General features: G+C 35.4%; 1 protein-coding gene across 7 annotated transcripts in view; it reads left to right on the top strand.

Annotated features, from left to right (window-relative positions):
• Positions 1-22,412, top strand: part of LOC126085121 (GPI ethanolamine phosphate transferase 1) — a 108,789-nt gene that overhangs the window by 30,698 nt on the left and 55,679 nt on the right. For all 7 annotated transcript variants that reach the window (XM_049900141.1, XM_049900140.1, XM_049900143.1 and 4 more), the window contains 3 exons: positions 1,872-1,931; positions 2,104-2,196; positions 3,621-3,676. In XM_049900141.1, the coding sequence (XP_049756098.1) occupies positions 1,872-1,931; positions 2,104-2,196; positions 3,621-3,676 (209 nt within the window). The remainder of the gene's footprint in view (positions 1-1,871; positions 1,932-2,103; positions 2,197-3,620; positions 3,677-22,412) is intronic.

Below are 22,412 nucleotides of genomic sequence, written 5' to 3'. Positions count from 1 at the left end.
TTACCAAACAACATCATTAATACCGTATGCAAGTAAAATTTTGCTGAAGATAATTCGAAAGCATTTGCAGCAGTGCCATCTGCAGCAGTACATGAACAGGGAACTGCCGGAAATTCAAGCCAGATTCAGAAGAGGACATGGAATGAGGGATATCATTGCTGAGGTCAGATGGATCCTGGCTGAAAGCAAGGAGTACCAGAAAGATGTTCACCTGTGTTATATTGGCTATTGAAAGGCATTCGACTGTGTGGATCATGACAAATTATGGTTAACATTGCAAAGAACAGAAATTCCAGAATACTTAACTGTGCTCATGAGGAACCTGTACATAGACCAAGAGGCAGTCGTTCAGACAGAACAAGGGGAAACTGCGTGGTTTAAAGTCAGGAAGAATGTGTGTCAGGGTTGTATCTGTTCACTGTACTTATTCAGCTTGTACTCTGAGCAAATAATCCAAGAAGGTAGACTATATCAAGAAGAATGTGGCATCGGGATTGGAGGAAAACTCATTAACAACCTGCGATATGCAGATGACACAACCTTGGTCGCTCAAAGTGAAGAGGACTTGAAGCACTGGTGAAGATCAAAGGCTACAGCCTTCAGTATGGATTACGTCTCAACATAAAGAAAACGAAAGTCCTCACAACTGGGCCAATAAGCAACATCATGATAAACGGAGAAAATACTGAAGTTGTCAAGGATTTCATTTTGCCTGGATCTACAGTCAACACCTGTGGAAGTGCAGTCAAGAAACCAAACGACGTATTGCATCGGGCAAAGTGTTAAAAAGCAAAGTTGCACTTTGAGGAGTAAGGGGCGCTTGACTCAAACCCTGGTATTTACGGTTGCTTTCATGTGCATGTGAAAGCTGGACAATGAATAAGGAAGACTGAAGAAGAATTGATGCCTTTGAACTGTGATTTGGCAAAGAATATTGAATATACCATGAAGCCAGAAGAACAAAATCTGTCTTGAAAGGAGCATAACCAGAATTTTCCTTAGAAGCGAGGCTGGTGAGACTTCATCTTACATACTTTGTACATGTTATCAGGAGGAGCCAGTCCCTGGAGAAGGACATCATGCTTGGGAAAGTGGAGGGTCAGTGAAAAGGGAAAGACCCTCAGTGAGTTGAAATGACACTGTGGTTGTAACAATGGGCTTAAACATAGCAACGATTGTGAGGATGGGGCAGTACTGGGCAGTGTCTCGTTCTGTTGTACGTTGGGCCGCTATGATTTAGAAAAATGGAGGTTGTTAGCTTTCTTAGGGACAGCCCCTATGGAACGATAAGGAATTAAGGCAAGTTTACGGTGGCATGAGGAGTAGTGAAGACATGAGGAAGTGGAGACAGAAAGCCTGAACAACTCTTCTGAGAAGTTGGGCTCTGAAGGGGAGATGTCTAAATGGAATTTGGGGTCTGCTGGCTAAAGAACCTCTTCTCTGAATTATATCTTTCCCAGACTTGATTGGCTGACCTAGTCTTCATATACACATTTTTTTCCTTCAGTTAACATGTATTATTTTTTTGTTTGTTTTCTGTCTAGTTCGGGTATCTTTTTGTATAATACTGAAAAAAAGCTGTTACATAAGGTAGTCATGTTCTTAGCTGACAGAATACATAACTCTTTTCTGTAGTATTTAGTTTTGGGACTCTTAATCATTTCTTTCAAAATTATTTTTCCTAAATTCATGTACTTCTGGCAAATGGCATTTTTAGAGATCAGTGTTTAGTGTATATTAAATGTTTTAAAGATAATTGATTATAACAAGCGTTATGGTTATGCTCAAAAATATAGTTGGATTAAATTGTTTAGTTTTCTTATTGGCATCTGTAAGCTTCTTAGAATTGAACTTTTTTTTTCTGTTTGTAGGCTGATATTGCACCATTGATGGCTTCCCTTATTGGAGTTCCCTTTCCCCTTAATTCAGTGGTAAGGAATAAAATGTTTAAAAGTTTTAAAAAATGTATTGCCTAGTAAAATTTATACTTTTATACATGTTTGTTTCAGTATAAATTTTGATTGCATTTAGAACTGTATTTTCTTGTATATATTTTTCCAAATATATAATGCTTCTTAATTATGGATTGTTTATTATTTACAGGGTACTCTTCCTGTGGATTACCTGAACAACACTGATCTGTTCAAAGCAGAGAGCATGTTTACAAATGCAGTCCAGATTCTTGAACAGTTCAAGGTATAGAAAAAATCTCACACACAAAAGCAGGCAGTGCTGCAATTTTATAATCAAATGTATTAAATGAAAATATTTTGTGTTTTAATAAATGATTTTCTGTAACAAATTACTTTAAATTTTGTATATAAAGTGATACATTTCTAAGGTGCAGATTCCATGAGTCAGTTTTTAGGTATAGAATTACCTTTGAGGAGTGCCCCTAATTGTAAGATTACCACATATTTTTATGAAGACTAGCAGCCACATCTGTGTGGGATTTGCCCCATAGAAATAGAATTAGAGATTGTAACATTTCTTATTATTCCACGTGCATTTGTGTATACATTAGGGAGTTAAAAAGGTGGACCTTTACAATTGACATAACAAAATGTATTAAGAAAACATCCTGCATCCCACCTTGGTGAGAGGCATCTGGGGTCTTAAACGCTAGCAAGTGGCTATCTAAGATGCATCATTTGGTCTCCATGCACCTGGAGCAAAGCAGAATGAAGAACACCAAAGATACAAGGAAAATATTAGCCCAAGAGACAGAAAGGACAACATAAACCAGAGACTCCATTAGCCTGAGACAAGAAGAACTAGATGGTGCCTGGCTACCACCAATCCCTGTCCTGACAGGGAACACAACAGAGAATCCCTGATGGAGCAAGAGAACAGTGGGATGCAAATCTCAAATTCTTGTAAAAAGACCAGGATTAATGGTCTGACTGAGACTAGCGGGACCCTGGAGGTCATGATCCCTGGACCCTTTGTTAGCCCAAGAGTGGAACCATTCCTGAAGCCAACTCTTCAGACAGGGATTGGACTGGACTATAAGATAGATAATGATACTGGTGAGGAGTGAACTTCTTGGCTCAGGTAGACAAATGAGACTATGTGGGTAACTTCTGTCTGGAGGGGAGATGAGAAGGCAGAGGGGGACAGGAGCTGGTTGAAGGGACACAGGGAATACAGGAAGGAGAGGAGGAATGTGTTGTCTCATTAGGGGGAGAGCAGCTAGGAGTACATAGCGTGGTATGTATAACTTTTTGTACAAGAGACTGACTTGATTTGTAAACTTTCACTGAAAGCACAATAAATAAATAAAAAGGTGGACCTTTAACCGAAACTCTCCGTTAACCTTAACGCTGTTAATTCAGATTGATTTCTTTGTTTTTTAAGAGTTATGAGAAATACAGTTTTAGTTACATTACGGTATATTATTTTACAGACTTGGCATGCTTAATTCTCAGTTTAATGTAATAGTAAGATAGTGTTAAATATTTTTAATATTGATAATATAGTAACACAAAATTCCATTTATTTTCAAAGTACTTAGCTGTCCCTGAAGAATGATTGTAATGGATCTTTGTATTTCAAAATCAAATCAATTAATTTTTTTCTCATTTATAATATATTAAAATGTTTTCATTCTTGGTTTCTAGGTGAAAATGACTCAGAAGAAAGAAGTTACGTTATCGTTTTTTTTTACTCCATTTAAGTAAGTCTCTTACATTTTTTGATTAACTTGAGGGAAAGTATTTATCATTGAGTTAGTTGCAGATAGGATAGATTACTTAAAACTTTATCTTTTTGTATATATTACTACCAGCTCCAACTGGAAACTTTTGTCCCAAAAGTAAAACATACTACAGAAAAGAATTATATATTCTATTAGCTAAGAACTTGACCACCTTATGTTTTTGTTAAATAATGAGTCAGATGCTAGATACCTTTGAATAGCTGATAGAGGGGATGGAGAGATTTGGAGAGTTATGAGAATAGTAAGGAGATGAATTCAACAGGTCTTGACTGGTTGGCTGGGAAGGTGTGGGGCAATAAGGAAGAAGAGTACCACTCCCTGGCTCTTGGCTTGGTTGATTGGGAAGATAATGGTATATTTTGTATGACAGAAAGAAGAGCTGGTTTGAGAGGCAAGGATGAATCTTACCGAGTCCAACTTACATTTGAAGTTATCACTTGGTTGAGTAGAAAGCTCTGATCTCAGGATAGAGGTTTCAGCTGTTCATGAAGATTTTAGAGGCATCAGCATAAAGATGGTGGTTGAACCTGTAAGACATAGAAATCACAAAACGATTTTTCATAAAACACGAGAACATGATTCTAAAACTTATGTGGAAGAATAAATGCTCAAAAATGGTTTAACTAGCATCAAGAAAGAAGAACATGACAGAAGATTTGCTCTGTTATATAGTAAAAACAGTCTATAGCTATCATAATTACAATGAAGTAGTCTTAATATTGAAGACTGAACATTTAGTGGAACAGATTAGAGAGCTTAAAGATTTGGTTATGATTAAAGATGACATTTCAAATCAGTGAAACAGAGTTGCATTGGGAAAATTAACTATTTATTTGGAAGAAATAGGGCTAGACTGCCCTACCTTACATCATTTGCAAAACTAAATTTCACATTTATTAAAGAACTAAATATTTAAAAGTGTTAAATATTTAGATAAAACAGAAAATGCAAAAGTCTTTAAGAAAGATGAATAATTTGATTACTTTAAAATTAAATACTTCAATAAAATAAACCATACAACTCTTAAGCAAGTGCTAAATTAAGAAAAATGTTTGCAAAATATATAACAAATATTATGTAATTAGACTATGTAATCTTAGATATCAATAAGAAAAAAATTAACGACTTGTTGGAAATGGTCAAATGATAACTGAAAATTCACAAATGAGAGAATATAAATGGTCCATAAATTATGAAAAGAAGATCTACCTCACAAGTAATAACAGACATTTATTCAGTATTTACTGCTCACAATGATGAAGAAATTGAAGTTGTCAAGGATTTCATTCTACCTGGATCAACAATAAATGCCTATGGAGGCAGCAGTCAGGAAATCAAATGAAATATTGCATTAGGAAAACCTGCTGCAACAGACCTCTTTAAAGTCTTAAAAAACAAAGACGTCACTCTGATGACTAAGGTGTGCCTGACCCAAGCAATGTTTTTTCAGTTGCCTTATATGCATTTGAAATCTGGACAATAAAATGAGAAGACCGAAGAAGTGATGCATTTGAATGTTGGTGAAAAATATTCAGTATACCATAAACTTCCAGAAGAAGAAACATCCTTCTTGGAGGAAGTACAGCCAGAATGCTACTTAAAAGTGAGGATGGTGAGACCTGTCTTGCTTACTTTTCAGTAGGAAAGACCAGTCACCAGAAAAGGACATCACGTTTGGTGAAGTAGAGGGTCTGCAAAAATGAGAGAAACCCTCCATAAGATGGATTAACATAGTGGCTACAACAGCGGGTTCAAACATACCAAAGAAAGTGAGGATGGTACAGGACCGGGCAATGTTTCATTCTGTGATACATAAGGTTGCCATGAGTTAGAGCTGACTTAATGGCAACTAACAGTACTACTTAAAAGGAACTGTTTTGTATGCTTCATGTGTATTAAATAAGTTATTCTTCAACCCTAAGAGGTAGTTGGTATCACTACCCCATTTCACAGGTAACAAAACTAAGACATGGAGAAGTTAAGTAATTTTCCTGAAATTATATACTGTTATTTTTACACAAATAATATGTGCATTCTACGTTTGCCAGCCGCACCCTCCCCCCACAAGGTATTTTTGTAAGCACCACTATGCCAATTTTATTTTTACATGTTGCTGTTAAAAAAAAAAATTAGCATAGCATGCTTACGAAAATACCTCATGAAAGGGCATGGTTGCCAAACAAACGCAGAGGATGCATGTTATTTGCATAAAAATTCAATAGCCTATAAATAGCAAAGCGAGGCTTTGAAACAAGCAATGAATTAACTCTTAATTGGTACAACTACTTTGCAGAGTAGTTTCATAGACCCCCCCCAAACCATGTGCTGAAGGAAATCCATGTCTCAAAAGTCTGTTTCCACAGAAATACTTGTATTGTTTATTACAGTGATAACTGGGAACAGCTTAAATGCCTGTTGTTACAGGAGAATGGTTACCTTAACAATGGTAACAGCCATACTGTGAATTGGCATGTGACAGCTTAAGAAGAATGAGGTATAACCTATACATGCTTCCATGGGGAAGTTTATAAGATGGATTGTTGACTGAAAAAAGCAAGTACATAAATATACATATCATATCATTAACCTTAATCTTAAAAATACGGGATAATATTATTGGTACACATGTGTGACTATTTAGAAAAGATCTGTAAGGCCACGTGCCTAATGGATAGAGTGCTAGCTAGCATTATAATAACTTATTAATTAATTTATTGTATAATTAAATAAAATAGGTAAAGAACTCCAAAACCAAGTCAGATAGTAAATTGAAAATTAATTTGCTATCATTTGGGGAGATGTGAATGGCTTAAAATTGTTGTGTTAAATTATTTAAAAAAGTATTTACTTTTACCCACAAAAAACTTTATTCCTCCTTTGCGATATTTTGAAATAGAAATATTTGGGAGCATCGATTAAATGTCAACTCTGCATTACAACTCTTTAATCTTCGATATATTGGGAGAAACAGTTATCACCATTTATCGTCTGAGTACAGTGGACCCTTTTTATTTCTCCAGTCCAATGAATTTTGTTCATTTCTACATCATCTGTTTCCTTCTGATCACTTTATATCTACACCTAAGTCCGCATTGTCTGCTTATAAACTGTATCAAGTAAATGTTGGCACATAAACAGCATAAGAGATGGAAGAATACCGTCACACATCCTTTTAGCAGGACAGCACAGATTCTTGCCAGACTATTGTGTGAAGTCCTTCCCTCTTGAATGAGTAACTGGTTAAGAATATCATACTTACTTTTTGTTCTTGGAAATATATTATTCATTCATCAATTCTTAAGTTTGAGAAAATTTATTAGAATATTGCCATCTAAAGATTCATAGTTTGAGATTTTATTGATAGGAACTATTTTACCATCATCACTAGATTTTATATTAATATTATCTCTTCATTATTCTTTCATTGTCTTATTTAGTCTTTTTTAGACATAGTTGTGGATAATTAAATGAATGATAAAATAATCCCTAGGGTGATGAAATAACAAATATTTCAGCATATAGAAAAAAATAAGATCACTAAAATGCTATTATGTTGGTACAGCCGTTGTGGAAGACAATTTGGTGATTCCTCAAAAAGTTAAACATAGAACTACTATATGACCCAGCAATCCCAATCTTAGGTATATAACCAAAAGAATTGAAAGCAGGAACGCAAACAGAAACTTATATACCAATGTTCATTGCAGCAATATTCACAAAAGCCAAAAAGTAGAAGCAACCTAAATGTCTATCAACAGATGAATGGATAAACAAAATGTGGTACATAAATACTATGGAATATTACTTAGCCTTAAAAAGAAAAGAAGTCCATTCTACGACATAGATGAACCTTGAAAACATGCTGAGGGAATTAAGTCAATCACAAAAGGACAAATATTGTATGAGTCCATAAATATGAAATAGGCAAATATATAGAGACCAAAATTTGTTAGTGTTACCAGAGATGGGAGGGAAGGGGAAAAGGGGGAGTTATTGGCTAGGGAGCACTGAGTTTCTATTAACGGTGGTGGAATAATTTGGAAAAGGATAGTGGTGATGGTTGGTTGCATGGCATGGTGAATGTAATCAGTATCATTGGATTCTACATTTAAAATTGTTGAGTGGCAAATGTTTTGTAATATATATATTTACCAAAATTGAAAAAAAATCCTATTATGTATCTCAGATTTGTAAACAGTTCCAGTGGATCCATATGGTAATTGCATATCTATTTATTTTAATAAGTAAATTGTGCCTTTGATATTTTGAAGTCCTCTAAGAAAGAATAAAAGTCATGAAATATTCATTCTGACAAACAGTTACAACTACTCAAAAAAAACAAATGCTAAAATTGAATTCTATGGACTCTGAAAGGAACCCTAGTGGCACAATGGTTGAACACTCAGCTCCTAACTGAACAGCTGATGGTTCGAACCTACCCAGTGGTTCAGTGGGAGAAAAGACTTGGTGATCAGCTCCCATAAAGATTACAGCCTAGAAACCCTGTGAGACAGCTCTACTATGTCGTGCAGAGTTGCTGTGAGTCGGAGTCGACTCCAAGGCACACAGCATCAACCACAAATGAACCTTGATGGTGTGCCAAGGAATGACCACCAGGTGGAGCTGGAAGACTAGGAGAAGCATAAAAGGTTTGACTACATGTGAAAAAACCTTTTAAATGGAAGAAAAACACTTTATACTGGAAAAGTGTGTACTCTGGATATCAAAGTGGAACAAGAAAACATTTAAAACAAATAACTTTCTATGTTAATGAGAAAAAAAGAAGCAGTATTAAAAAAAAGAAATAGGAAGCAGATATTAAACCTTGTTAATAGAACTTTTATTTGAACATCATTATGTAAATTCAGGAAACACAGAGAAATTGTAACAAAAAAGTTTTTAATCTATTTTTTACTAAAATGACCAAAGATATTTTGGTTCCTTTTAAGTTCTTCCCTTAGACCAAATTTAAACATTGGATTTAATGTGAATCTTTTCTACCACTTTAACAGTGAATTGTTTAAAAGAAATGTAATTTTCTGCTTCAAAACTAAAATTCATAAAAAAAAAGAAGCTTTATAGATCCCATGTATACATAGGAAAACATTGTTATTCATTTATGGAGTTATGACATGAAGATGATAGTCCTATAAGATTCTACATCATTGATGAGGGTAGAGGAATGTAAATTATTCCAGAAATAATTTTTTATCCTAGTTTCTCTCTCTATATCTTCTTGAAATAATTTTTCCCTTCAATCTAAATAGGCATTCTAGATTGAAATGGGTAGATTTTATCATTAAAATAGCAAGTCATATGTATATTCAAGTGGAATATTCTTTGTAATACAAATCAGAGCAAGGAAGATGTAATACTTCTCATAGAGTAGCAGTTGAAGGAGATCTTGGAACTATGGTGGTGTAGTGGTTAAGAGCTTAGCTGCTAACCACAAGGTCAGCAGTTCAAATCCACCAGCTGCTGCTTGGAAACCCTATGGGCAGTTCTACTCGGTCCTATAGGGTCACTGAGTTAGAATCAGCTCAATGGCAGTGGATTTTGTTTGGTTTGACCTTGTTCCCCAAACACTAGTTTACCCTGAAGAATTGATGAAAATTCTTGATAACCTCAAAACATGGTTTACTTTCTTCTTCAGTGTTTATGTAGCCATAAAAGCAGGTGGAATAATAGCAATGAAATCAAAGTACACAATTAAGATCACACATACTTGTTTCTCTTTTTGTTTTTACTTAAGCATAGTGTCCTGATTAGGGATTCTTTAAAAACTTGATGTTTTCAACATAAAAGATTTAGTCAACAAAGGAAATTTTTCCTCACGAATTGCTATGTAGGTAAGTTGTATTTCAAGCACATTACCTTTGAAATCAGCAATTTATTTGTTTATTCATATCTGTAACCGTGCATAGATTAAGGGGAAAACTAACATTGGAAAAACCTTGACTTTTCCTTTTGGGCAACCTGCGTGTATATTACCATCCTAGGGCTGCTGTGACACATTACTGCAAAGCCGGTGGCTTAATACAACAGAAATTTATTCTCTCACAGTTCTGGAGGGTAGAAGTCTAAAATCAAGGTGTCGGTACGACTGTGCTCCATCTGAAATCTCTAGGGAAGGATCCTTCTTTGCCTCTTCCTAGCTTCTGGTAGTTGCCAGCAATCCTTGGCATTCCTTATCTTGTAGCTGCATCACTCCCATGTCTGCCTCCATCACCACGTGGCTTTCTTCCCTGTGTATCTGTTTCCAAATCTGCCTCCTCTAATAAGGACATTGGTCTTTGGATTTAAAGTCCACGCTAATCCAGTATGACATCGCCTTAACTTGAATATATATATATATATATATATATAAAAACCCTATTTCTGAATAATGTCACATTCACAGGTACCGTGGGTTAGGTTCAACATATCTTTTTGGAGAACACAGTTCAACCCACAAAAGAGGGTAATAGTTGACATTTGTCATCACTTTAGCCATCACAGAGAAATTATCAGCAATGCTTCATTTATTCACTTAACCAATATTTATTGTGTTCCTGCTGTGTGCCAAGCACCCTGCTGGATATTAGAAAATAAGATAGACACAGTGCCTGCCCTAATGAGAAAATACACAGAGTTTAACAATAATTACAATGCAGTGTAATAAGGGATAGTTCAATGTGGCATGAGTGACAATTTGTTTTTATAAAAACACACAAGAGGAATATCAAACCCACTGATGAGAGATGCAAATTTATAGTGTCAGAGAAGAAAATCTCGTAGTCTGTTAGGAGTGAAAGAAAAGGAGTTTTATTGAGGATTAATACAGCTCAAGCTCACTCAGTTGTCTCTATGGAGTTTGAGGTTTTTGTGCATAGAGAACAAGGGAAAGGTAGGGGTTTAATGATTGATTCAGCCTCAGCTTTGGAGTCCTTTGAAATGTAAAGGTTGGCCATTTAGCTGCAGGAGAATGAGTTTTACCTTCTAGGTGAGTAGCACCAGCAGGCTCGGCAATACACATTGTTCGGCAATACACATTGTTCGCAGGAACAAATTGTTTATATCCTGACCTTTTTGCTTCCTGGGAATGTATGTTGATTCTGCCATTTCTGTCCTGAGATGAGCACCTCCATGTTTGAAAATTTCATCTGCAGTAGAAACCGGAAAAGTTACGCAAGACAACGCCAGTGAAGACAGTGTTGGGAAGAGGGCTTTTGTTTTGCTGTGGCTTCCTCAGAGAAAAATATGAGATAACAGGCAGGAAGTCTTCATTCACCTCAGCACATGTCTGAGGCAGTAACAGCCAATTACCTGCTCATGTTTATTTGACACTAATTGCTGTGGACTGTAGTGGGTCTGAGGTAGGTAATAATATGGGCCATATAGTAGGAAATCATGGCAATGCTACGCTGGTAAATGTTTAACAAGGGGCTTGGTTCTCTAAGGAAAAAGGTCTGATTTGTAGCATTTGCCGATCTCTGTGTTATAAATACTCTGTTGTTGTTAGGTACCATTGAATCATTTCCGATTCATAATGACCTGTGTACAACAGAACTTAACACTGCCTGGTCCTGAGCCATCCTCACAGTCATTGTTATGTTTGAGCCCATTGTTGTAGCCACGGGTGTCAGTCCATCTCATTGAGGGTCTTCCACTTTTTCACTGACCCTCTGCTTTACCAAGCATGATGTCCTTCTCCAGGGACTGGTCCTTCCTGATAACATGTCCAAAGTATGTGATGTCTCGCTATCCTTGCTTCTAAGGAGCATTCTAAGTACTTTGACCATGGCCAGTTTCAAGCTACCGAAGTGATGTCACTAGGAGTTGGAAAGACTTGTGCACAGTCAATTCTTGTGAGGCAGTGTAAGTACCCCACTGATGGAGGGGCAGAGGGAAGGGAAAAGTTGAGGTATGAGGAGAGAATGCATGGGGTGGGGAGCTAGTAGGAAATGCTTTTCAGTGTTGGTTTTGAATTGCCCTTTAAATAATAATATTGCGGGGAATGGGATAAATCTGCATTTTAAATGAAACACCTTGGTGTACTTATGTTTTAATAATATTTATTGATGATGACTTCCTGTTTTAAAGCTACTTGGAAAAAATTTAGCAGCTTTTTTTGCCTTATGTTTTTTCGTATTAAATATATTAAAGTACTTTAGTCAAGGGGACAGCAGGTCAAGATGCAATAATGAAATATTGGGGCTTACAGATTTTAGTGAATATGTTAAACATTTTATTAAAATATTTTAATGATTCAAAACCCACCTTGGTTGGTAATGCAGGAACAAAGGAGAATCCCCCCCACCCATCAACCTAAATGAACTCTTCTACCCTTTCCTTTTTTTCTCCTTCTCAACTGCCCCAGGGTGTGCCTCCAGCTGACCCTGACCTGTATTCTGTAAGGACTATGCACTGATTCCTGAGTTGGGTACTTTTCCTACCTACCAGTCTCTTATGGAACCCATCTGTTCTAAAGTTCCGTGTTTAAATATAAAATGCCTTGTGTGGTCCAGTGGTTTTAATTATGTTTCTAGCTCTTTGATCTGATCATTTAGGAGTTTCTTTGGCATTCCTCCTGCCTGGCTTCCTGCCACTTCTTTATTTTATACTTTTTGCCACAAGCAAATCTCTTTATCTCCATAGATGGTTTCTCTGAAAGCCTTCAGTTTGCCAGAGCATTCAAAGTGTCTGATAGAAGAGGGAGAAAACACACACACACACACAAATTTCAAAATTCAGATATATTACATTTTTGCTGAGTTGTCCTGGATTATATAGTGTTTTTTTTTTATGTATAATGATCTTTATTTGTGATTAAAAAAAAAAAAAACAACTTCTGGAGGAGTTACTTTAAAAGAATAATGAAATATTTTTGACATTTAGAAAATCGATTAAAAATATTTTAGAAGATAAATCTTTTAACCCAAGAGTTAGAAATTAAATAAGGATTTTTAAAATGTTTGTTGATACGTTTTTCACGTGTAGTATAGTTTTATTCTCTTTTATTTGTAGTTAAAAAATTTTAAAGCACCAAGCAGATTTTATAAAACCTTCTCACCCTAAATAAGAACCCACTGAATAACGAAGAGATGAGTTTAGTACCATAGCTGAAATTTTTAGAATTAAAAGTATTTGTATGTGTGTTTTTAATTGCCATTCCCATCAGCTCTCCTTCCACCATTAAAATGAGTCCACACCTGTGAATAGCTAGGGCAAATGGAGTAAATAGAATACAAGAGTGTGTTGTTGCCTCAAGTCAGTTCCAACTCATGGTGATCCCGTGTGCGTGAGAGTAGAACCGTGCTCCTTAGGGTTTCAATAGCTGATTTTTCCAGAGTGGGTCACCAGGCCTTTCTTCCAAGGTCCCTCTTGGTGGACTCAAACTGCCAACTTTTTGGTTAGCCACCAAGCATTTTAACTGTCTGCACTACCCAGGGAATTTTTACATATATTAGCTCTTTTAATTCTTCTAACAACCCTATGCAGCAGTTACTATTATTATCTCAAATTCCATGTGAGGAAATTGAAGGAGAAAGAAACTTTCCCCAAATGATAGAGTTAGTAAGTGTTGCAGCTGGATTTGGAACCTAGGCAGTCTGACTCAGAGTCCATCACTAAGCAGGATAGGAAGACTCATCCTGCTTGGGAAATACTGCTCTAGGGCTGAGAAGGTAGAAATGGAAAAAAAAGAGATGGATTTAAGGTATTGTGGAAGTGGAATCTTTTAGCCCTAGACAGTGGCCAGGTATAAGGGAAAAGGGAAGTTGACACTGAGCAAAATTTCCAGCTTGTGAAATCTGTCGATATTCATATGATTTACCAAACTACTGGAAGAAGGGCAACTTGGTTTGTGAATATGTTGATTTGAGGTGTCTGTAAAGCAGCATCATGGTATGCAACCAACAGACAATTAGAAACCCAAGTCTGGAGCTCAGAAGCAGGAATTGGGCTCTAGATGTAGATTTGGAAATTGTCCAGAAACTAGTATTAATTGAAGCTGTGGATCGAGGTGAAATCCCTCAGTTAGAGACTAGAGAAGTAAAAAGTTGAGGCTAGAATGCTGGGTAAGGACAGAGAAAATTGGAGAAATGCTTATATTTAAAGTTAAAAAAAAAATCGTGACGCTTCTAAGCTCATCACCATAGCATTTCATCACACCAATTTTTATCCTTCTCAATCATCGCTCTCACTGGTTCTCTTTTCCGAAGTTAATAGATCACTGAGAACCTGTCATTTTCTGTGCTAAATTCTCACATTTGTGTGCTAAAGTTTAGGAAGATGATACAAACTTATAGTGTTTATGATGAGTTCTTGGCACCAGTATTTGTTTTATTTATATGGGAGAAGATAGAAAAATGCATTGATCAACACAAAGCATGATAAATTAATCATTATGTAAATTCCATATATGCTAAGAGGATCTTCAGATAGACGAAGTCTTGTGATAACTTTTCATCTGATGTACATTGCAGCATTTCGAAAATGCTTTTATTCATTAATAAAAGCTAAATTTGTATGGGCAAAAACCAAACATAATAACTGATCTAGATATAGTTTCTTGTGAGATTTTTGTCTCTTGCTATTTTAATTGCTGGTATCAAATGTAGCCCTTTATGATTTTTAGTAATCACCAACTAGTAAGTCATAAAACTTTTGTAACTTCATTATATCTCAAAATTTTTACTAATATTTTTCAAAATAGACTTTGTGAGTAATGTGTGATGCGATGAAATCACTAATTTTTCAAGTGTACTCAAGGCAGATTAATTTCTCACTAGAGATTATTTATAAGCATAACTAGTCCACTATTCTGCTTTATAATTATATTTATATGGAGATGACAAGTATTAATCATCTTTGATTTATGCAGACAGGAAATAAATTTTTATTATTAACAGTAATTTCAGCGTTGTGGCATTTTAAGAATGGCAGTCATTGTACCATGATTGAATTGAAGGAGTCTAAGTTATAACATTCATAACTATCCTAGAAAGGTGAATTTATACTATCTTAAAATATTTAAAGGGACTTTTATTTTACAGCGTTATTAATCATTCCATTTTAAATCAAAAAGCTTGAATAAGTATTTTGTAACAGAAAAAATATAAAACACAACCTTACTAGTCATCAAAGAAAAACACATTAAAATTGGAAGTACTATTTTCCATTTTAGAAATTAGCAAAAAAAAATTTTTTTAATGGTGTGGCTAAATAGTTACTTCTGCAAGTTGCTGTTGGCAGTATGAATATGTATAATAACCTTTTGGAGGCTATATGTCACATTACCAGACACCTCGAACTGTTTATAATCTCTAACCAATCAATTCCATTGTGGGATATATGTCTTCAGGAAATACATGTAGAAAAGTCTTTGTTATAAGATATTCATCACAGTGTTATTTATAATCAAGAAAGATGGAAAACAATGTAAATGAGCAACAATAATATGACTACTAGATGAACTATAACAACCATTAAACATTCTGTTTACAGAGACTAATAATATATTTTTACACAAATAACACACGCCTTCTACATCTGTTTTTCAACCACTGCCTCCCCCGCGAGTTATTTTCACACAAGCTCCACTATGCCAATTTTTTTTTTACGTGTTCCTGTAAAAAACATTAGCATAGAGTGCTGATGAAAATATCTCACAGTGGGAGGGAGCATTGGCAAAAAACAGAAGACGTGAGCTATTTGCAAAAAAATACTTAGAAAATGTTTATGTTATAAACAAAATGCATGTTATGAAGTATATTTGGTGTGATTACAGCTATATTAAAAATTCATTCATATAGATAGTAAATTTAATATATATAGTAAATGTAACCAAAAATGCTAACAGTAGTAGGATTTGTGTTCTGTAAATTATTTTTTATTTTCGTTATTTTTCTGTGTTCACCAGTTTTTAAAAATAATTACATTGTTTTTAATGAGAAAAAAGATTCTTTATAAGAGAAACTTTTGTGTACAGTTTTCTGAAATAGATCCTATGTGAAGGCACATAAAGAGAAGTAAAGCTTTACAGCAAAAGGGCAAACTTTAAAATAAAAAAATATGATTATGCCTGTTTTGGAAACCCTGGTAGCATAGTGGTTAAGAGCCACGGCTACTAACCAAAGGGCCAGCAGTTCAAATTCACCCATTTTGAACATAGGTTTGTGCTGGGGACATAAAACTGAAAGGAAACATAATAAAATTTTCTGTAGTATATGGAAGAAGGCTGTAAGGCAGGATGGTGTCTCACATTTAAAGAAGTATAGGAAGAGCAAAGGAGAGCAGTAGGTGGTGGCCAGCTTATCCTTGCAGGCAGATTAAAGATTTGTACTTTGTCCTGAAAGTAGTAGATTTTAAGACATGGTCACATTTGTATTTTACAGACATCATTCACAGCAACCTTTAAGCTGAGTGAAAAAGGTTCTCCATTTTATAGATGATGAAACTGAGCCTTCAGGTCCTTAGTCACCTTGCCAGTAAGATGTAGCAGGAACGAGGTCTCTGTTCTGTAGCACAAGAGGGATGTGCGCAGACCATCATCCCTGCATCAGTTGCTGTGGGGAGAGACCCGCTGGCTATGGGAGACTAAAGCCTGCTATTGAAGTGACATTGCTCTGTCTCTTCTCTGGTTGAGTAAAGAATTGTCACATCCAAAAAAAGATGTAGAGCTAGACCTTGAATCCAGATATTCTCACTCCTAATCTGCTGTGCTTTTTACCACTCCTGCCTCAAAGGCTGTACAATTTAGTACCTTTATTTTTTTAAAGGGAGTGTTGTCAGATTTTTTAATAAGTTAGTAAATTTAGTAAATATTCTTTTAAGCAAGTTTAGGTCTCATATAGGTCACTAACGTAATAAATAAAATAATTTTAGTTTTGTGGATTGCTTGGTCTTTAGGATGTGAATCTAATACTGCTGATGTTGTTATGGTTTATTTAATCATTTTTCTCAAAGTCTTGATCTTAATGGTAGTTTAACGTTATATAGACATAATAAATTTTCACTCTCAGGAAATTATTCCGTTTCCGGATAAGGAATTGTTAGTGAGAAAAGCAAACAAGTTTTATGTCATAACAACTTTGTAAATTGATTATTTTTTTTAAATCTTATTGTGGTAAAATACATGTAACATAAAATTTGCCTTCTTAACCATTTTTAAGTATACGATTCAGTGACGTGAATTACATTCACAATGTTGTATAACCATCACCGCTATCCATTTCCAAAAGTTTTCATTACCCCAAACAGCAACTCAGTACCCACTAGGCAGTAATTTTCCATTCCTCTTATCCCCTAACCTCTTGATCACTAATAACTTTTGCCTCTATGCAGTAGCCTATTCTATATCTAGATATTTCATATAAGTGGAATCCACACTATCTGTCCGTTTGCATTTGGCTGATTTCAATCATTGTAGTGTTTACAATGTTCATCCATGCTGTGGCATGTATCAGAACTTCATTTCTCTTTATGGCTGAATAATATTCCATTTTTGGTAAATACTATATTTTGTTTATGCATTCATCTGTCCAAGGGCACTTTAGTTGTTTCCACCTTAAGACTACTGTGAATCGTACTGCAGTGAACATTTGGTGTACCGAGTATCTGTTTGAGTCCTTGCTTCGTTGAGTCATATGCTAATTCTATGTTTAACTTTTTGTTTTAGTGCCAAACTGTTTTTCCACAGTGGGTGCACCATTTTACATCCCTACCAGCAATGCACAAGGGTTTCCATTTCCCCTCATCCTTGCCAACATTTGTTATTATTGACAATCCTAGTGGGTATGAACTTATTTCTGTTTGAATGTTTAAATCCCTCTCTATTCCATTGCAGGAGCCCTGGTGGCACAGTGGTTAAGAGCTGCTAACCCAAAAGTCGGCAGTTCAAATCTACCAGCCGCTCCTTGGAAACCCTGTAAGGGCACTTCTACTCTATCCTGTAGGGTTGCTATGAGTCAGAATTGACTTGACAGCAATGAATTTGTTTTTTTTTGGTTATACCATTGCAGGAGCCCTGGTGGCACAGTGGTTAAGCATTCAGCTACTAGCCGAAAGGTCAGCAGTTTGCACCCACCAGCTGCTCTGCAGGAGATATGGCAGTTTGCCTCCATAAAGATTACAACCTTGGAAACGCTATGGGACAGTTCTACTCTACCCTGTAGGGTCATTATGAGTTGGAATTGACTCAACAACAGTGGGTTTTTGGTCTCTATAATTGCATGTGTCAAGGTTCATAATTAATTCACAAAAATAGGGTGTAAAAAAATCTTTTCTCTAGAGTTTTGTCCATGTTTTCCACTTTTATAGTCACAAAAGAAGTGATGAGTTTTAAGATGCAACAGAAGAGTAGACCTCCTTTCTGTATCCTTCCAAGTTCCTACTCTTCACATTCAAATATCCCTTTCTGCCTGAAATTTCTGTATCCCAACTAGTTACCCTAATTTAGGAACTAAATAGTTAAGATACTTTTTAGATATCCCTCACTATCCAAACTGTCCTTTCTTAATATCTAAAAGTTAAAAAACTAATTAGCTTTGGGTAATGCCATTTTCCTTGCTAAATGGACTTGCTATCAAACCCTCACTATCTTAATTCAAAAACTGAAATAGAATTGGATGTTCATTGTGCAATGGTACTTTCTAAATCCCTCAATTCCTTACCTCTCATTTTTATCCCGATTTTAGAAAATCCATTTGGTATATGGAATAAATAGTAATACTCTTTGAATGTCCATATCAAGAAATTAGCATCAGCATAGGCTTTTCAGCCATTTGGTTCTTAATGTGCCTTGTCATTTACTCGACATGGGTTGTTTTTTCTCATCTATACCACCATGCCCCTCCTTTCTGTGTCCTTCCAAGTTCCTACTCTTTATGTTCGAATATCCCTTCCTATCTGAAATTTCGCTGTCCCAACTAGTTATCCTGATTTAGGAACCAAACAGTTAAGAATTTTTTTTTAGATATCCCTCACTGTCCAAACTGACCTTTACTAATATCTAAAATATTAATATCTAACAATATTTTTTTATCATCCCTGTATTCTGCCATCTTGTGGGCTTTTTTTTTTTTTTCAGTGCTCATATGACCACCCATATAACTTTTCAGCAATTAGTAAGGTTTTAAGAGTTTTTTTTGTTATAGTCGTTTATATTCATCATACATAACACAAGATGTTTATTCCACTGCTGTCTTATTCTTTATAAGGGCATGAGAACTAATTAATGCTACAAATATTCAAGGGACTTTAAAGTTTAGATGAGTAATTTATTATTATACTGTATTATTCAACTTACACCAGAAACTTGTATTATGACAGGAAAAGTAAAAATATAGGCCTAGAGGGAACTTGAAATAGTCTGTATCAGTGTGTGAACCCCTTAGATGCCAACGTTTAAAATGCTTTCTTTAAAAGAAAAAGTATTCTCCAATAAGAGGTTCTTATACCAAGTAAGTTAGTTTACTTTTTTAGGAGTAAGAACAGCTGATCAAAATCTTCTTTATTAGCATCTAAGAACATATTTTCATCCCTGAAGCCTTCTCGTTTCCATTTTAAATTATGTAGTTTCTTCAGCCTTCCCTTAAGGAAAGTTAATTTTCAACCCTTTAATGGATCTTGCTACTATTCTGAATCTTCTCCAAATGCTCTTTGTCACTGCATTGTGCCATGAACCTGGAAGCAAGCAAGTGCTAAGCAGATGGATTCATTAAGAGGAAAATGATAAAGTCCCCATTACTGTGTTCTAAGAGTTTCATAAAAGAAGTATCAGTTGAAATACAAATAATGTAGAATACTAAGGAATTCCAGTAGAAATTTAACTTTTTTAAGCAATGTAGGAATTTTAGATTGAAAATTCTCTGACTATCCATTCAGATAAGGTTGTGACCTCCAGAAGGTGATATTTTTCTGAACCATGAAATAATCTATGTGTTAACATTCATGTATAACAACAAAATAGTGTTCAAATAGGCCTGCCTTCTAATGATAAAAATGTGGTAAAATGCTCGGATTTACTGCCTGAATAAGGTTTACCATGGGCGTTTTGGTGAAAATATATATGTATGTCTGTTGGTTATGTACTAAGGATTTGCTGAGTCATTGGATATTTTATGTTCAGCTTCAGCACATACCATTGAATAGTTTTCCAAACTGGTTGTACCAGTTCACACTCCCAGCAGTCCATGCAAATCCCAGTGCTTCCACATTTCACCAGTATTTGCTGTTGTTTGTCTTATTTATTTTAGCTACTCTGGTAGGTATTCTGTGATATCACCTTGTGGTTTTAATTTGCACAGCACTGAGAACCAAAGAAATTGAGCACATTTTCCTGTGTTTACTGAGCATTTGGAAATCCACTGTGTGAATGCATGTTCACTTTTGTCTGTTTTTCTCTTGGATTGTCTGTCACTTTCTTAATGGTTTGTAGGAGTGCTTCATGTATTATGGACACAAGTTCTTTGTTGAATATATCTACTGTATAAAGTTTCTCCCAACCACTGGTTTGCCTATTTTCTCTCTTAATGATGCCTTTTGATGAACAGAAATTCTTAATTTTAATGTAGCCTAATGACCAGTTTTTTTCTTTATGGTTAATGCTTTTTGTGCCCTGTGTAAGATACTACTTTCTCCCTAGGTAGTCCCCTGTGTTTTATTCTAGAAGTTTTGTTGTTTTACCTCGTACATTTAGATCTATAGTGCATCAAAATTGACTTCTGTGAATGGTAAGAAGTTAGGATTAAGATTTTTTTCTCCCATATTGACCAATTGACCCATCACCTCTTTCTGAAAAGACCTTACTTTCGCTACTACAATATAGTCATTGTGCTCCGCAGTTAATCAAATTCTTAATGATGGCCTGTATGTTAGGGATCTGTTTCTACATTCATTATTCTGTTCCATTACTCTATTTATCTGTTGTTAGCCTAGCACAACAGTCTCTTCATTGCTATAGTTTTATAGTAAGTCTTGACATCTATATGTTTCCCAGCTTTTTTGTTCTTCAGAATTGTCTTGACTCTTCATGATCCTTTATATTTCCCTTTTAATTTTAGAATCAATTTTTCAGTTTCCACACATACAAAAGAAACTGCCTACTTGGCTTTTGATTGGGAATACATTGAATACATCTATCAGTTTGACGAAGCGACATTTTTTAAATACTGCTTCTTCCAGTCCATAAAGGTGGCCTGTCTATGCTTTGTTTTATTTCGGTCTTCATTAGTTTCTCTCAATGTTTGTTTTTACCACAGAAGACTTGTACATCTTTGCTAGGTTTATTCCTAGGTATTTGATTTTTTTCTAGTGTTATTGAGAATAACATTTAAAATTCTAAGTATGTATTTTTAATTTTATCGTGATAAAGTATATGTAAGTAAAATTGCCATTTTAACCTTTTTAACTATACAGTTTAGGGACATTAATTATATTTACCATGTTGTGCAACCATCACCACTGTCCATTTCCAAAAGTTCTTTATCACTCCAAATAAAAGCTCAGTACTCTTTTAAGCAAGAACTCTCCATTTCTTCCTCCCTGATAATCACTAATAAACTTATGTCTGTGTGTACTTACCTATGCTAGATATTTCATATTAATGGAATCATTCATTATTTGTATGTGTTGTGTATGTAACAGTTTATCATATTTCTTTAGATGCTTTTTTTTTTTTTAAGAAATTAGTAAAACAGTACAATGCAGTTGAATCCCTATACCCCAACCTCCATCCTGTTCTCCTCTGTCATCATCTACGGGTAACCACTTTAATGAAGTAGGTATTTATTCTTCCTGTCCAGGTTTAAGCCATGTATAAATTTAGTTGTACGTGTATATGTATATAAACTATAGATACCCTGATGACGTAGTGGGTAAGTGCTGTGGCTGCTAACCAAAAGGTTGGCAATTCGAATCCACCAGGCACTCCTTGGAAACTCTATGGGGCAGTTCTACTCTGTCCTATAGGGTCGCTATGAGTCGGGATCCACTTGACAGCAACGGGTTTAGGTTTTTTTGGTTTATGCATATAAGCTGTATGTTGTTGTTAGGTGCAGTCGAGTAGGTTCCAACTCATAGCAAACCTACGTACAACAGAACAAAGCACTGCCTGGTTCTGCGCCGTCCTCACAATCAGTGCTATATTGGAGCTCATTGTTGCCGCCTCTTTGTCAATCCATTTCATCGAGGGACTTCCTATTTTTTTGCTGATCCTCTACTTTACCAAGGTTGATGTCCTTCTCTAAGGACTGATCCCTCCTGATAACATGTCCAAAGTACATAAGATGAAGTCTCATCATCCTTGCTTCTAAGGAACATTCTGGCTGTACTTCTTTCAAGGCAGATTTGTTCCTTCTTCTGGCAGTCCATGGTATATTCAATATTCGTCGCCAACACCATAATTCAAATATATCAGTTCTTCTTTGGTCTTCCCTATTCGTTGCCCAGCTCTCACATGCATCTGAGGCAATTGAAAATACCATGGGTTGGGCCAGGCACACCTTGGTCTCCAAAGTGACATCTTTGCTTTTGAATGTTCTAAAGAGGTCTTTTGCAGCAGATTTGCCCAATGTAATATGTCATTTGATTTCTTGACTGCTACTTCCATGAGCATTGATTGTGAATCTAAGTAAAATGAAATCCTTGACAGCATCAATATTTATCATGATGTTGCTTATTTGTCCAGTTGTGAGGATTTTTGTTTTATGTT

Source organism: Elephas maximus, chromosome 11 (genome assembly GCF_024166365.1).
Source record: "Elephas maximus indicus isolate mEleMax1 chromosome 11, mEleMax1 primary haplotype, whole genome shotgun sequence".
Taxonomy (NCBI): Eukaryota; Metazoa; Chordata; class Mammalia; order Proboscidea; family Elephantidae; genus Elephas; species Elephas maximus.
This window is presented reverse-complemented; position numbering and strand designations above follow the sequence as displayed.